The 17,519-nt window shown below is 39.6% G+C and overlaps 1 protein-coding gene across 1 annotated transcript in view; it reads right to left on the minus strand.

Annotated features, from left to right (window-relative positions):
• Nucleotides 1-17,519, minus strand: part of TUB (TUB bipartite transcription factor) — a gene marked incomplete at both ends in the record, with an annotated part of 75,612 nt that overhangs the window by 18,810 nt on the left and 39,283 nt on the right. The window contains 3 exons of the mRNA XM_083363116.1: nucleotides 3,183-3,304; nucleotides 5,048-5,212; nucleotides 14,312-14,449. Coding sequence (XP_083219242.1) covers nucleotides 3,183-3,304; nucleotides 5,048-5,212; nucleotides 14,312-14,449 — 425 coding nt within the window. The remainder of the gene's footprint in view (nucleotides 1-3,182; nucleotides 3,305-5,047; nucleotides 5,213-14,311; nucleotides 14,450-17,519) is intronic.

A 17,519-nucleotide genomic window follows, 5' to 3' on the forward strand; every position in this document is an offset into this window, starting at 1 on the left:
AGGACTTGAGAACCAAAATTGTGGACAAATATCAACAATCTCAAGGTTACAAGTCCATCTCCAGAGATCTAGATTTGCCTTTGTCCACAGTGCGCAACATTATCAAGAAGTTTGCAACCCATGGCAATGTAGCGAATCTCCCTGGTCATGGACAGAAGAGAAAAATTGATGAAAGGTTGCAACGCAGGATAGTCCAGATGGTGGATAAACACCCCAAACAAGTTCCAAAGAAATGCAAGCTGTCCTGCAGGCTCAGGGAGCATCAGTGTAAGAGTGAACTATCCGTCGACATTTAAATGAAATGAAACGCTATGGCAGGAGACCCAGGAGGACCCCACTGCTGACACAGAGACATAAAAAAGCAAGATTACAGTTTGCCAAAATGTACTTGAGTAAGCCAAAATCCTTCTGGGAAAACGTCTTGTGGACAGATGAGACCAAGCTAGAGCTTTTTGGTAAAGCACATCATTCTACTGTTTACCGAAAATGAAATGAGGCCTACAAAGAAAAGAACACAGTACCTACAGTGAAATATGGTGGAGGTTCAATGATCTTTTGGGGTTGTTTTGCTGCCTCTGGCACTGGGTGCCTTGAATGTGTGCAAGGCATCATGAAATCTGAGGATTACCAAAGGATTTTGGGTTGCACTGTAGAGCCCAGTGTCAGAAAGCTGGGTTTGCGTCCGAGATCTTGGGTCTTCCAGCAGGACAATGACCCCAAACATACGTCAAAAAGCACCCAGAAATGGATGGCAAGAAAGTGCTGGAGAGTTCTGAAGTGGCCAGCAATGAGTCCAGATCTGAATCCCATTGAACACCTGTGGAGAGATCTTAAAATTGCTGTTGGGAAAAGGCGCCCTTCCAATAAGAGAGACCTGGAGCAGTTTGCAAAGGAAGAGTGGTCCAAAATTCCGGGTGAGAGGTGTAAGAAGCTTATTGATGGTTATAGGAAGCGACTGATTTCAGTTATTTTTTCCAAAGGGTGTGCAACCAAATATTAAGTTAAGGGTGCCAATAATTTTGTCCGGCCCATTTTTGGAGTTTTGTTTGACATTATGTCCAATTTGCTTTTTTTCCTCCCTTTTTTGTTGTGTTCCAATACACACAAATGGGAATAAATCTGTGTATAGCAAAACATGTGTTCCTGCAATACTTTTCTGTGAGAAATACTTGATTTTCTTGAAAAATTTCTGGGGTGCCAACAATTTCGGCCATGACTGTATACACACACACACACACACACACACACACACACACACACACACACACACAGTTGCAAGAAAAAGTATGTGAACCCTTTGGGATTACGTGTTTTGCATGAATTGGCCATAAAATGTGCTCTAAACATCATGTAAGTCACAACAATAGAAAAACACAGTCTGCTTAAAATAATACTACACAAACATTAGCTGTTGTCATGTTTTAATTGAACATAAGATGGAAACATTCACAGTGCAGGGTGGAAAAAGTATGTGAACCTTTGGACTTAATAACTGGTTGACCCTCCTTTGGCAGCAATAACCTCAACCAAACATTTCCTGTAGTTGCAGATCAGACCTGCACAACGATCTGGAGTAATTTTGGACCACTCCTCTTCACAAAACTGTTTCAGTGTAGCAATATTCTTAGGATGTCTGGTGTGAATCGCTCTCTTAAGGTCATGCCACAGCATTTCAATCGGGTTGAGGTCAGGACTCTGACTGGGCCACTCCAGAAGGCACATTCTGTTCTGTTGAATCCATTGTTTTGTTGAATTACTTCTATGCTTTGGGTCATTGTCCTGTTGCATCACCCATCTGCTGCAGAGCTTCAGTTGGCGGACAGATGGTCGTACCTTTTCCTGAAAAATGTCCTGATAAACTCTGGAATTCATTTTCCCATCAATGACAACAATCCGTCCAGGCCCTGAGGCAGCAAAGCAGCCCCAAACCATGATGCTCCCTCCGCCATGTTTTACAGTGGGGATGAGGTTTTGATGTTGGTGTGCTGTGCCTTTTTTTCTCCATACAGTGTTGTGTGTTTTTCCCAAACAACTCAATTTTGGTTTCATCTGTCCACAGTATATTTTGCCAGTAGTGCTGTGGAACATCCAGGTGCTCTTTTGCAAACTTCAAACGTGCTGCAATATTTTTTTGGACAGCAATGGCTTCCTCCGTGGTGTCCTCCCATGTACTCCATTCTTGTTTAATGTTTTCCTTATTGTAGATGTGTCAACAAAAATGTTAGCATGTGCCAGAGATTTCTGTAGGTCTTTAGCTGACACTCTAGGATTCTTCTTTACCTCATTAAGCATTATGCACTGTGCTCTTGCAGTCATTTTTACAGGACGACCACGCCTAGGGAAAGTAGCAACAGTGCTAAACTTTCTCAATTTGTAGACAGTCTGTCTTACCGTGGACACATGAACATCAAGGCTTTTAAAATAATTTTGTAACCCTTTCCAGCTTCATGCAAATCAACAATTCTTGATCGTAGGTCTTCTGAGAGCTCTTTTCTGCGAGGCATGGTTCACATCAGACAGTGCTTCTTGAGACCAGTAAACCCAAAACAGGTGTGTGTTTTTAAAGGGCAGGATGGCTGTCAGCAACACATCCAATATCATCACACTGACTGGAGTCAAGGTTGGCTCACTCCTGGCTCCAATTAGCTCTTGGAGAAGTCATTAGGCTAGGGGTTCACATACTTTTTCCACCCTGCACTGTGAATGTTTAGCTTTCAATGCTAAACTTTCTATTTTGTATGCTATATTTTTTTCCTAAAAATATCCTTCATTGGCAGTGCCAGTTTCACCAATCATTCCCCATTCACAGAATACTATCAGATTCTATTGTGAAGTTTTTATCCTTTTATAAACAGCTTTAATTCAGCTCTTTGTATGCCTGAAAGAATTAATGGAATAAATTGCAAAAAATGTGTGGAAGCAATTCCTTGTTCCATTTCTGCATCCTGTGGAATATCATGCTGCAGATGTGGTGTTACAGCTGCATCAAAAAAAGTGAAAAGAGTAAATGAAATAAGAAATGGTTCTATACTTTAGCAAAGAGCTCAGGACAGACATGAAATCTTTTGAGGGGAAAAATTGTTATGAAGACTCCATACAGACAAGATGAGTCTAAGTTACTGTAAATGTCTAGTTTAGGTAACTCTCAGGTCTGTTTAAGTCCAGCGCATCAGATCACTCACCTTATTTGACTTCTTGCTTGTTGCAGAACCTGGTCGGGTATTACTATTTAATTGTGAGGAACTTGAGCTATCTTCATCTTCCTCATCCTCCTCTTCATCAAAATTCATGCTACTTGAAATGCCTAAGAGACAGTCATTATATTTATAGACCATATGGCTACCGCATAATCAAAACTGCTTGCTCTCAGAACATGCATTTTATGTACTATATCAGAGCTTCTCATCTCCATCAGTTTTGAAGTACTAGGAAAAATCCACACCTTGGACTGCAGAAGAGTGAAACTGCCTTTATGCCCTGCCTTTAAAGGGCAAAATCCTGCTTAAGCAAACTGGTTCAACTCAACATGTCAAATCTTACGCCAATGCATTTTGCATCTTAGTCTTACATATGGGCCTTTCATCATTTCTTTTTCAATTGTGTACCCACAAAGGCTGGCACTGTATGGCATAATTCTGTACTTGCCAATTCAGTGGCACTGGATTCAATTGTTCTTAAATTCCTAGAGTGCACAGGTGCAAAACTAAGGTATTTAGGCTTCTCTTAGTAGTGCAATGTAGCAGTTATCTATCAAAATGATGCTTTTAAGACCATGTAAGATCTACTAATGTCTGCTCATATTCAAATTCTTACAATAACAGTATTGACAGTACTTAAGAAGTGGAACTTTGGTAAAATGTAACAAAATGTTATTTGTTCTTTTAATTTGCTTCATTGAAAAAGAAATGAAGAGCAGAATATTTCCTAATAACTGTTGCTACTAGTGATAATGTTGACAAGAATATTAAATGAAACATTTGGTGCCTTTTTGCCTAATCCGTATTTCCTGTCCACTTAATTTATCTACCAAATTACAGCAAGAGTTTCTAGAACAGTGACGGCGAACCTTTTAGAGACCGAGTAACCAAACTGCAACCCAAAACCCACTTGTGTATGGTCAGGTGCCAGGTGGGCGTGGCCCATTGAGTGGGCGTGGCTGCAGTGGTAATGGCAGACTGGGTGGGACGAAAAAGTTCAATCAATCAACTCCAACTTTGCAAGATCTTTTTTTTCCCGTGAGAAGTTGAAGTTGATTGATTGAAACTTTTTTTTTCTTGCACACGGCAGTGGAGGCCTAAAGCGAAAAGGTTTTATAAAACCCAGCTGAAGTCCTAGAACTGGGGCGATGGTGCGTGTGCCCACAGAGAGGGCTCTGCGTGCCACCTGTGGCACACGTGCCATAGGTTCGCCACCACGGTTCTAGAAGCTTCATGGGGAAATAACATGTTAAGCAGATAAATTCAATCCAGGACTAAACAATTGTAAAACACACAAAACATCTGCCAGATATTTTTCTAATTCCCTTCTGTTGCTTATTAGATGGCATGTGGAGAGGCCCTGACACTGGAGGAATCAGACATATTTCTAATATCAGTTGGAGGCTGCCAAGCTCGACTATCTACTGTATTTTATGAATTTTGCTTATTGCTAATAGCATATCCCAGGCTTCAAACTAAGTTTTCCTAATGGATACATTTGATCACTGCGGGATTACAATACAACCCATTAGCATTTTTTGTATGGAGAGACAGGTAAGCATATAATGAACCTTCACCTTTGTACACTGCATAATTTACTTGCCCTAGATAATGCCTATGCACAAACTATATGAACCCTCAATCTTTTTTGTTATCTAACAATGCCATAGGGATGCATACTGGCACAATTTTGCAAGTATTTGTGTGTGTGTGTGTGTGTGTGAGAGAGAGATCATGATGATGATGATTGATGATGATGATATTAAAAAGTATATGTTTACTTTTGCTCTTCCCTCATCCTGCAGACACCATGATGCCAAAAATATTTGAAAATATCACTGAGTTCTTACCTTTCTTCTGCATTGTTACTCTAATGTCTTGTTTGCCTTGTTGTTGGCTGGTAGCTATCATCTCTCCATCATCCTCATCATGGCAAGATTCTCCAACAGTAAGAATTTGAACTTGGCTCCCTGCTACCTGTACTTCATCTTGAAAAGCAGCTGGACCATCAATACCTACCAACCAAGAATTGCAGCAATGTCATAAAATTAATATAATGTAATATAATGTAATGTAATGTTATGTGTGTGTGTGTGTGTGTGTGTGTGTGTGTGTGTGTGTGTGTGTGTGTATGGGGACGGGGTGCCTCAATGAATTAGGACACTGAGCTTGTCAATCAGAAGGTCGGCAGTTTGGCGGGTTGAATCCCAAGTGCCGCGTAACAGAGTGAGCGCCTGTTACTCGTCCCAGCTTCTACCAACCTAGCAGTTCGAAAGCATGTAAAAATGCAAGTAGAAAAATAGGGACCACGACGGTGGGAAGGTAACAATGCTCTCTACATGGGGCTGCCCTTGAGGACCACCCGGAGGCTCCAACTGGTGCAGAATGCGGCCGCGCAAGTTGTGATGGGGGTCTCCCGATACTCCCATGTAACACCTCTGCTTCGCGAGCTGCATTGGCTTCCAATTGCCCTCCAGGTGAGATTCAAGGTGCTGGTGATGACCTATAAAGCCCTAAATGACATGGGTCCAGATTATTTACGGGAGCACCTTCTGCCGGCATCAACTTCCCATCGTCCTGTGCACTCCCACAGAGAGGGCCTCCTCAGGGTGCCGTCGGCCAGGGAGTGCCGGCCGGCGGCCCCCAGGGGGAGAGCATTCTCTGTGGGTGCGCCCGCCCTCTGGAATCAGCTTCCTGTTGAGTTCCGGATGGCTCCCAACCTTCGCTCTTTTTGCCGCGACCTGAAAACCTGGTTATTTGAGCTTGCCGGCCTGGACTGAGGGATTGGGATTTTAAACTTTAGAATTTGTCTTGTTGGGGCTAACTTAACTTAATTTACTTTTTAACTTTGTATACCATGTTTTAACTGCCCTGTACACTGCCCTGAGTCCTTTGGGAGAGGGGCAGTATATAAATCCAATAAAATAAATAAATAAAATAAATAAACAGCGTTCCGTGCGCCTTTGGCGTCTAGTCATGCTGGCCACATGACCACGGAGACGTCCTCAGACAAGTGCTGGCTCTTCGGCTTTGAAACAGAGATGAGAACCGGCCCCTAGAGTTGGAAACGACTAGCACGCATGTGCGGGGGAACCTCTACCTCTCTATATATATAAAAGTCACATCTTTCTTCAGTTATATTTGAAAATGGCTTTTAAAGGAAATCTGAAGTCCACTTAGGCAATTTTGGTTATTAATCTGATTGAAAATATAAACAATAAAATAATTTATGTCCATATATAGTTTTCTAATTTGGAAAGAGGGAAGTGTATTTTGAAATAATAAAATATTTTGAATCTTTTGTAAAGCAGTTTATGCACTTCTCATTCTATAAGGCTTTAAAAAATGAAGAAATTGGAAACAATTAGTCATTATTACAAAATGTTAATGTTTTAACAACTTTTCATGCAAAAAAATGGATAATATGATCTATTTCCCTCTTTGGCTACTATTTTTTGTTTCATCAACAAAACAGAAACACAAAGTAGATTAGAGGGTTGGGTTTTTTTTTAAAGCCTATGCATATAAAAGACATCATTTGCCTACTGGACAAACAGAAGTAAATGACGTTCTTTTATAAGGTGGCAACTATCCAGATAACCACTAGATGTCAACAAAGATCCAGCCCAGTTCATTTAATTAATATTTACAAGTTTTAGAATTATTTGTTAGCTAAGATTTTTAGTCTACTTTTCCTTCAGGAATGTGGTGTATATAGCACTCTGTATTTTTTCCTCCTCATAACTGCTGTGTAAGCTAAACTGGATTAAAAGAGATTGTATGGCCTAAAATCATCTCAGAGCTTCCATCTGAAGGTGGATTTGAACCCGTGTCTCCAGGTCTTACTGTATTATCTTAACTTCAGTACAATTTGAAGAACAGGGACAGGGCTCCAAGTGATATGCAGAGCAGAACATACCAGCAACTCAATTTCATAAATGTTAAGACGGAAGGGGGGAAAAAGACCTGAAAAAGCAGTAAAATAACTTAGTGGAGGTGCTATACTATTGTTAAAGGTAAAGGTTCCCCCACACATGTGTGCTAGTCATTTCCGACTCTAGGGGCCGGTGCTCATCTCCGTTTCAAAGCCAAAGAGCCAGCGCTTGTCCGAGGACGTCTCCGCGGTCATGTGGCCGGCATGACTAGAAGCCAAAGGCGCAGGGAACGCTGTTACCTTCCCACCGTACTGGTCCCTATTTTTCTACTTGCATTTTTAGGTGCTTTCGAACTGCTAGGTTGGCAGAAGCTGGGACGAGTAACAGGCGCTCACTCTGTTACGCGGCACTCGGGATTCGACCCGCCAAACTGCCGACTTTCTGATCGACAAGCTCAGCGTTCTAACCCAGAAATAAATAAATACTGTAAAGCTAATTTGCTACTAAAACTACATTATGAAATTCTACCGCACACACACTTGACTTCTTTAGTTTAGGATCTGCTTCCAATTAAAACAACACTGAACTTGTGTTAAGCAGTTTTGGTCCATCCCTACTGCATACATAACTGCAGAATAAACAAACTAGTTTGAGCGGATGTAGAGCCGGCTGCGGCTTTTTTCCTTGGAATATTTAATATACTCAAAAGCCTAGTGTCTCCACCATGGTGACATCTGCACATTAGAATTCTAAAGCATGACTAATAAAACTCCATCCCTACTGAAAGCTGCCTCTGTAACTCTTGAAGGAAAGGCTGGATTGCTTTAAAATAAGAATGATCAGAAAAGAGGTTTTTTTTAAAAAAAACACGCCTCGTCTCTTTTTTAAAATAAAATTTACTTTTGCGTACAGCTTACCAGAAAGTCACTTCATCAGCAAGACTTAGATCTAATTCATATCTCTTGATTTTTAAGTGACCCATATTTTAAAACTGTAGACAGCTAACAGGATCATAGTATTTTCAATGACATTTCTATGAGAACGTGATTTTAGAAAAAAAATTCGCTGAGGATTGTGTAAGGAGGCGGTATTTTCTGATGTATCATCTACTGAATTTCCATAGCATTCCGCCAAAATCAGCACCTCGTAATGGATGAATTTAATGCAACTTAACAAACCAGAGCAGAATAACAGAGTTGGAAGGGACCTTGGAGGTCTTCCAGTCCAACTCCCTGTTCAGGCAGGAAATTCTACACCATTCCAGGCAAGTGGCTGTGAAGTCTCTTCAAACCTCCAGTGATGCATCACCCTCAACATCTGGAGGCAAGTCATTCCACTGATTAATTGTTCTAACTTCTCCTTAGTTCTAGGTTGCTTCTCTCTTTGGTTAGTTTCCATCCGTTGCTTCTTGTCCTGCCTTCAGGTGCTTTGGAGAATAGCTTGACTCCCTCTTCTTTGTGGCAGCCCCTGAGATACTAAAACACTGCTATCATGTGCATTGTTTCTTTTTATGCAGTAGTTTAATGAAAAAGCACTGAGATGCAGGGAATTCTCAAATGTTAAGAGTTGGAGTCAAAACTGCATCCAGTATCTCGGAGTCCTAGTGGACAATCACTTAAATAGGAGCCAGCAATGTGCTACAGCTGCCAATAAAGCCAACACAGTGCTAGGCTGCATTAACAGAGGGATAGAATCAAGATCACGTGAAGTATTAATATCACTTTACAATGCCTTGGTAAGGCCACACTTGGAATACGGCATCCAGTTTGGTCACCACGATGTAAAAAAGATGTTGAGACTCTAGAAAGAGTACAGAGAAGAGCAACAAAGATGATTAGGGGACTGGAGGCTAAAACATATAAGGAACGGTTGCTGGAATTGGGTATGTCTAATTTAATGAAGAGAAGGGCGAGGGGTGACATGATAGCAGTGTTCCAATATCTCAGGGGCTGCCACAAAGAAGAAGGAATCAAGCTATTCTCCAAAGCGCCTGAAGGCAGGACAAGAAGCAACGGATGGAAACTAGTCAAGGAGAGAAGCAACTTAGAACTAAGGAGAAACTTCCTGACAGTTAGAACAATTAACCAGTGGAACAACCTGCCTCCAGAAGTGGTGAATGCTCCAACACTGGAAGTTTTTAAGAAGAGACTGGATAGCCATTTGTCTGAAATGGTATAGGGTTTCCTGCCTGAGCAGGGGTTTGGACTAGATGACCTTCAAGATCCTTTCCAACTTTATTATTATTATCATCATTGTTGTTGTTGTTATAATAAATACCAAGGAACTACATTTGTTATACAATCTAATAAAATAGGTTTCTACACTAGATAGGATTAGTCTGAGATTTAAAGTCAGTGCCTACAGATCTCCAATCTATTCCTTATACTCATGCCCACATTTTAAGGTTTATTTTGACCATTACTGTGTAGCATATACTGTTTGCAACTTTTCTCCTCAGCTTTTTAAAAGTAATACCTTCTATTTGGAAGAAAACTTCCATCTACAACTATTGTAGGGCCTATCTAGCAAATAAGTATAAATTCTCTGCAGCAAGAAATTCTTTGCATGTGGATCAGGGGCACAAATATCCCCTCATGTGCACAAGACAGTGCTTTCTCTACACACATTATGTCTTTACCTGCAGTTCCTGTTTTCTGAGGATTTGAAACATTTGCAACTTTAGACTACAATTGAGCCCAAAATTTATGTTGCTAAGCAAGACATTTGTTAAGTGAGTTTTGCCCCATTTTACAACACTGCTTGCCACAATTGTTAAGTGGATCGCAGCAGTTGTTAAGTTTGTAACATGGTTAAGTGAATCTGGCTTCCCCATTGACTTTGCTTGGGAGGAGGTTGCAAAAGGTGATCACATAACCCCAGGACACTGCAACGGTCATAAATATGAACCAACTGAATTTTGATCATGCAATCAGATGTTGATCATGTGACCATGGGGATGCTGCAACAATCTTAAATGTGAAAAATGGTCATAAGTCACTTTTTCAGTGCCATTGTAACTCCAGTCACAAAATATTATATATTTATATTTATTAAATTTTTATACCGCCCTTCTCCCGAAGGACTCAGGGTGGTGTACAGGGCAATGTACAGTACGCTCACACAGAGAAGGCCTCCTCAGGGTACCGTCAGCTAGGCAATGTCGGCTGGCGACCCCCAGGGAGAGGGCCTTCTCTGTGGGAGCGCCAGCCCTATGGAATCAGCTCCCCCTTGAGCTTCGGATGGCCCAAAATCTCCAATCCTTTCGCCGCGGCCTCAAAACACTCCTGTTCCACCAGGCTGACCTGGACTGACAGGCATTTTAATTAATTATATTTAGAATTTTTAATTTATTTTTTAACTTTTAATTTTAATTTATTGCACAGATGATTTTAATTTTATTTTTATCTTGATTTCTGTACTTATTATATGTTTGTTGTTAGCCGCCCTGAGTCCTTTGGGAGATAGGGCGGGATATAAATCCCATCAATCAATCAATAAATAAAATAAATAAATATTAAAAAACAAAGTACAAAAGTTAAAAAACAATTAAATAATTATGCCCGATATATACAATAATAAAACCATGTTAAAAACCCAACCCCAACCCCATCAAACCAGGCCGGATTGCTCAAATAACTAAGTTTTTAGATCCCGCCGGAAGGAGCGAAGGTCGGGGGCCATCCGGAGCTCAACCGGCAAGCGGTTCCACAGGTCTGGCACGCCCACAGAGAACACCCTCCCCCTGGGGGCCACCAGTCGACATTCTTTGATCGGAGGCACCCTGAGGAGGCCCTCTCTGTGGGAGCGCACTGAACGGAGGGAAGTTGACGCATTATGAAACATTATAGGTCAAGGACTACCTGTATTTAACCCCATCACCACCAATGGTGGAATCTCGGGGGGGGGGGGAAATCATTCCTTCAACCTACAGCTATCATATTCCACTGCCTGCACAGACCAAGTTCTCCAAGTTCAAATATAGGGTACAAATAGAAAACATATTATTTCTATTTGACTGCTGAAGTTGCACCCATCCATACATTAAAAAAGGACTTTCCCCTTTTTCCTTTCTCTTTATAGTATACCCTTTCCTTTCCACTGAACCTGGATTGTTCTCCAAGCTCTGGCACATTGGGAGGGGGCAGGGACCATCTATTCTACCCACAGGGTCTGTCTTACCAGCAAATACACTTCAGTGAGTACAATTCTTAATCTTATCATAGTTTAGAAACATAAATATTAGCTATTTTATCAATGGCTAGAAAAACGAATTAGAGAGAAAGGAATGCAATATGTAATTTTGAATATATATTAGTAAGAAGAATACTATGGATTGATTAATTAACACTGCCTATGATAATTAATCATATTTATTATTGTTATCAATTATTATATCTATTACTGTTGTCTACATATATGTACCCAGACAATATCCTGTTTGCCAAATATTTAAAATGTTACTGAGGGAAACCCCAGCCCTAACGCCAACCTTGACCCCCAACTTTAACCCTAACCCTAACCCTGATCCCATTTTATCCCCAACCCTATAAAAACTAATAAAACTTTCAAAAAAGAGAGGAAAATATGGCATACATGTGTTACACTGCTTCCTCCTCCTATTTTCCCCAAAACATCAATCCTGTGGGTGGTGGGCTGAGAGCGACTGGTCCAAAGTCACCCAGGCAGCTTTCATGCCTAAGGTAGGCCTAGAACTCCCAGTCTTCTGACTTCTAGCCCTAAATATTAGGCACTATGACAACATGACGCTGTATATTGCTGTTATACATTATTACATATTGATACACTAGTACTATATATACATACATTTAAACTTATTATTAACAGCTTTTCATTTCAGGCTTTTTACCCAATTTTGCTTCATTTTTAAGCAGAATTCTGCCTTTTCTTAATGTAAACTGGGTATTAAAAATTAGCTTTTGAATACACTATTTGAAAATGAAATATCCCATTAATTTCTAATGAGGGCAGATATGTAGCTCGTTGTTTAAAAAAGAAAATCAACTGGTTTTAAATTTAATAGTCTATAGGCATTTTTGGCCAGATCTGTAACTACAGTTAAAGAAAAAGTCACATTGTAGAAGAACACCTGCAGTATTTGGCTGTGTCCCAATAAATTTATAAGAGGGTCTTTCATGATTGAGATTCAGAAAATCATTCAATGAACATTTTGTAGAGTCTAATGAATATAGAATTAGAAAATGCACCAGCACTTTGGCTAAAATGAATAGCCTTTACAGAGTCAGAAATCAAATGAATGTTTGTAGACTTAGCCAAGTATTGTATAATGTTATTTCTCTGCATAACCTAAAAATTAATCAGAACACTTTGAATAAGAAGGTATGTTACCTATATACCTATTTTAGGACACACCATTGGAGGTAGCATTTTGCAAATCTACATGAATCTTCAGAAGCAGGGTACATTCAAGTGACATTTGTAAGTTCAGCAACTTCTTGTCCAAAATAATAAACCAAAGGATGAACTGAGTTACCACAGATAACATAGCAGCAATGTGAGAATCTTGCCAAACCCAGGAATGATATTTGTCACATGGTTTGCATTTGTACAACAGAATCAAGCTTCTTGAGATATTATTATTTTTATTTTATTTTAATTCCATTTATATCCCGCCCTTCTCCGAAGACTCAGGGCGGCTTACAAGCTTAGCAGTAGCCTTCATTCTATGTATATGCCTGCTTATTAGGGCTTTCACACACACACCCCAAGCGGCATTATTACAAAGTCAGCTTATTGCCCCCAACAATCTGGGTCCTCATTTTACCTACCTCGGAAGGATGGAAGGCTGAGTCAACCTTGAGCCTGGTGGGATGCGAACCTGCACTAATTGCAGGCAGCTGGTGTTACTTAAGGAGGCATTAGCCCACTGCTCCACCAAGGCTCTTAAGTTCCCATCCAAAGCCGTTCTCATCACTAAACAGAGGTCTTTATGACAGGGTGGAAGAAAAACATTCCAGTATGAAAGCATACTATTTTTTAAAACAATCATGTGTCATTTGCAAAGGGCTTTATGGAGCTTTGCATATGCAACAAGAGATACATGTATAAACCTAATACTGTACTGAACCTTGCTCTTTTCCCCCCCTAGTTCAAGCAGGATTGATTCAAAATGAAACAAGAACCAAAATTGCTGGTTAAAACAAAGCTGATAAATATTGAATTAGGAGAGAGGAGGACAGGAGTTATCTTGATGGCTGAAAAGTATTCAGTTTCTGTTTCTAAAAACAGTAAAAGTCTCCTGTGCACTCACTGTGGTGTAAAGGCATTTTACCCACAAGCATTGTACATTGTGTGAATGCAGAGGACTTACCAGGAAGCACTTCAGGAGGGGAACATCTGTATAAACAGCTGTTGTGAAAATGTATGCAATTTAAAGGCTTTTACAAGAGAAACTGGACCAACTCACATACATAAGTGCAACTGCTTTGACCATCATCCTTTCCAGCACCACCCGGTACAACAGATTTTGAACATCCTTTTGTGAAAAGAAGAATTGGGCAAAAGTGGGGGTTGTGTTCAGCAAGCTCTACATGTGATTACCCATTTTAGGAAACTTAGTGGAAACTAGTATGAGCATCCTTTCATAAGTTCCTTTCTTCATTTAGATTTGGAGAGCTGGGGTTAAGCTAACTCACAGGTCTGCAACCTGCGGCTCCGGAGCCGCATGCGGCTCTTTCAGCCGTCTCCTGCGGCTCCCAGTCCTCTGCCATGTGCAGTCCAAAAAAAAAAAAAGTGGGACTAAAAAAGTTCAACCAATCAATTCAAATATGCAGGGTAGGTGGATATCTCGCCTTGGCTCCACTCTTCAGTCAAACCCTGTTCTGCGCATGCGCGCATGTATGCACATGTGCACACATTTTTTTGCGGCTCCCAGTTTTTCCTTTTGTGAGGGAACCGGTTCCGAGTGGCTCTTTCACTGTTTCAGGTTGCCGATCCCTGAGCTAACTTTAGGAAGGCAGAGAATTTTATTGATGTGCATTATTGTGACCTTGTTATTATTATTATTAGAGCGTCATGCTTCATGTTCCCAAAATCTTGTAATTTGTTTGAAGACAAATCACATCATAGCTCAGATGACTTTAGTGGATAACATGAACTCCTTAAGGATGTGATGCTTAAACAAATCAGTCGGTTAAGTACTGTCCCCTTTTTAAATGATACGTCTTATTGTTATTCAGTGATGACCAGCATGCAGCCTACCTTTTTGTTTCCCTTTTTTCTCCTTCCTGGTACTGCTTGTTTGACAGCCTCCTGTCGCTGCTTTGGGTTTTTTAGTTGACTTTGGGCCCTGTGGGTCTGCTGCCATCTTGACATCTTCCTGCTCAGTCTCTTGTACTGCTTGAGATATTTGGAGTGATCCAGCCAAAGAGACAGATTAAAAAGAGAGAGAGAGAGAAGGAAAAATTTAAGAAAGAAAGAAAAGAAAGAAGTGCTACCAGTGCGTGAAGCCCCTGAGAAGCAAGTTAAATATATTATCAAATCATTTTCTCAAGGAATTCAACAGGAGAAAAATGCAGAATAAACCAGAATAGGACAAAAAGATGAAGCCTTTTTAATGGAATCCTTTACGGTTGGTTCTTATTCTCTAGGCAAGGTGTGGACTTGATGTCCTTCTTAAGGCCCACCTGGAGTGGTCCTTGGTGCTCTCTCAGCTTGCTTGTTTTCTTACAGACATTTCATTACCAAAACTAGGTAACATTATCAGTGCTAGTCCACCTGTGCTGTTTGCTATCTTCTCCTTCGTAAAGGAAAGCATATTTTCTGGGATGATGGGAGAGCCAGAATTTCCCACCGTGTACTGCAAGGAATAATTCTGGCAATCACAGGCTCTGCTCCACTGGAGAAAACATGAAAAACTGAAATGTAATGACTCTTACAGGATCGCAAAGGAACACGTAAGTCTCAGGCATACCCTTAGAAACTAAAAATGGTGTGTGGCTGAAAAACACTGCTTATTTTGAAAAATATATATATATTTATTAGCAATTTGAATAATTTGCACAAATAATGAGCTGTCATAAGTTGACTATGTCCTGTGGATAAGCCCTGAGTCGGGCCAAAACAGGAATGAAAGAGTTAATTAGCAAGGTCCATTCAAAAAGCCTTGACAAATACTTAAACATACATTTGCCTTGCCTTCCAGCTAATAAAAGAGAGAAAGAACCCGTGGCTCAGGTAGTTAAAACACTGCCTGATATATAATCAGCCCAGGTTCGAATCTCAGATAAAGGGTATGACTAACTGATGAGAACATAAAGAGTTCGAAATGATCATCTTAGCCTCCCAAATTCTTTATTAGCAATTTGAATAATTTGCACAAATAATGAGCTGTCATAAGTTGACTATGTCCTGTGGATAAGCCCTGAGTCGGGCCAAAACAGGAATGAAAGAGTTAATAAGCAATGTCCATTCAAAAAGCCTTGACAAATACTTAAACATATACATATATACATATATACATATATATATATATATATATATATATATATATATATATATATATATATATATATATATATATATATATATATATATATATATGTATATATATACAGTATGTATATATATATATATATATATATATATATATATATATATATATATATATGTATATATATACATACTACAAGGGACGCGGTGGCTCAGTGGGTTAGGACGCTGAACTTGTCGATCGGAAGGTCGGCAGTTTGGCGGGTCAAATCCCGAGTGCCGCGTAGCAGAGTGAGCGCCTGTTACTCGTCCCAGCTTCTGCCCACCTAGCAGTTCGAAAGCACGTAAAAATGCAAGTAGAAAAATAGGGACCACTACGGTGGGAAGGTAACAGCGTTCCGTGCGCCTTTGGCGTCTAGTCATGCCGGCCACATGACCACGGAGACGTCCTCGGACAAGCGCTGGCTTTTCGGCTATGAAACGGAGATGAGCACCGGCCCCTAGAGTCGGAAACGACTAGCACGCATGTGCGGGGGAACCTTTACCTTTACCTTTTATATACATACTGTATATATATATATATATATTCTTCATAAATGATTCTATGAGAGTCATTTAATGAACTAACACATTCTTCCCATTTGCTGAGAATATCCAGAACACAGTTCCAAAAATTGCCAATATGCCCATTGCTCCAAACGTTTTGGCAATGTTTTCTGTAAAAGAAATGAAAATCACCCAGTTTCATAATATAGTCAGGGTTCCTCTTTTGAAACCGATACATATATGTTTCAAAAATCTATGACAAAAAAGAGAAAGAAATTATAAATTATATGATTATGTTGGGCATTATAAATCCCCAACAGCATATGCCAAATATGATAAAACAGGGAGAAATGCTAATCTACCCCTAAAAGTTTTGTGAAAAGTGTAATATGACTCCCTGCTCCTAAAATATGTTACAACTCTAACGCATAATACCTAATAATAATGTTTATTTATTTCATATTGCAATCATATCAACCTCTCAGCAGATCACAACAAAACAATTTCAACATTATTATTGCTAAAATACCCACCTTAAAATTAAACTAAACCACTTACTAAAACTACATTGCAAAACAACAGTGTCAAGGATGACATTAACCAAAATACTCAACAGCATTGTCATACTTCCTATATGCTCTACAAAATTTCAAACAACATTGGGAAAGCTAATATGGGGATAAATCTGATGTCCCAGGGGTGGCGACTACTCCAGAACACCAGTGTTCCCATTGGAAGGCTTGTTGACCAAGGAATCCTTGGATTCCTTTTCTAAATATTACTATTACAATTTTAGACTTTTCCAAAGATATGCAGTTTCATAGATATGTCTGTTCTTTCTCAAATGAATCTTATTTATAAAAAAGTGTCTTTTTAAATAGCTTCAGTTATTTTAAATCTGGCAAGGAGGAGCAGCCTAAACTGACTTAAAAAACCAAGAGATAACTAGCACTGAAGTCCATTTTAATGGTGGAATAAACTTTATTTTTTTAAAGGAATACTGAAAAACAGTATTATAATAATACTGAAATACAGTATTTCATAATATTCAGTAATACTATTCTATTTCTTTGTGAATAAAGCCCACTGAACTTCATATGATTTAAAAGGAAACTGTAAATGATTTCCCTGTTGACTAATAAATACTCCTAAAATCTGATGTAGATTATAGAATATATTACCAGTGAGAATGACTCACCATATCACTTAGTTTCATAGATCTAAAGTGCTCCTAAATAAATTACTTTATCAGATGGTTATTACAAAGTGAATGTGTATTTGAACAATTCATATATATTTGCAATCATCACTTCATCTATGAACTGACCATTATACTGTAGCTGTATGAATATTCAGATTTTTTTTAAAAAAAAAATCATTGGTCTTCTGAAATTGCCCAGGATGCACTTAAACCCAGCAAAGCAAAGCAAAA

The sequence above is a fragment of the Vipera ursinii genome, assembly GCF_947247035.1.
Source record: "Vipera ursinii genome assembly, chromosome: 1".
Lineage (NCBI taxonomy): Eukaryota > Metazoa > Chordata > Lepidosauria > Squamata > Viperidae > Vipera > Vipera ursinii.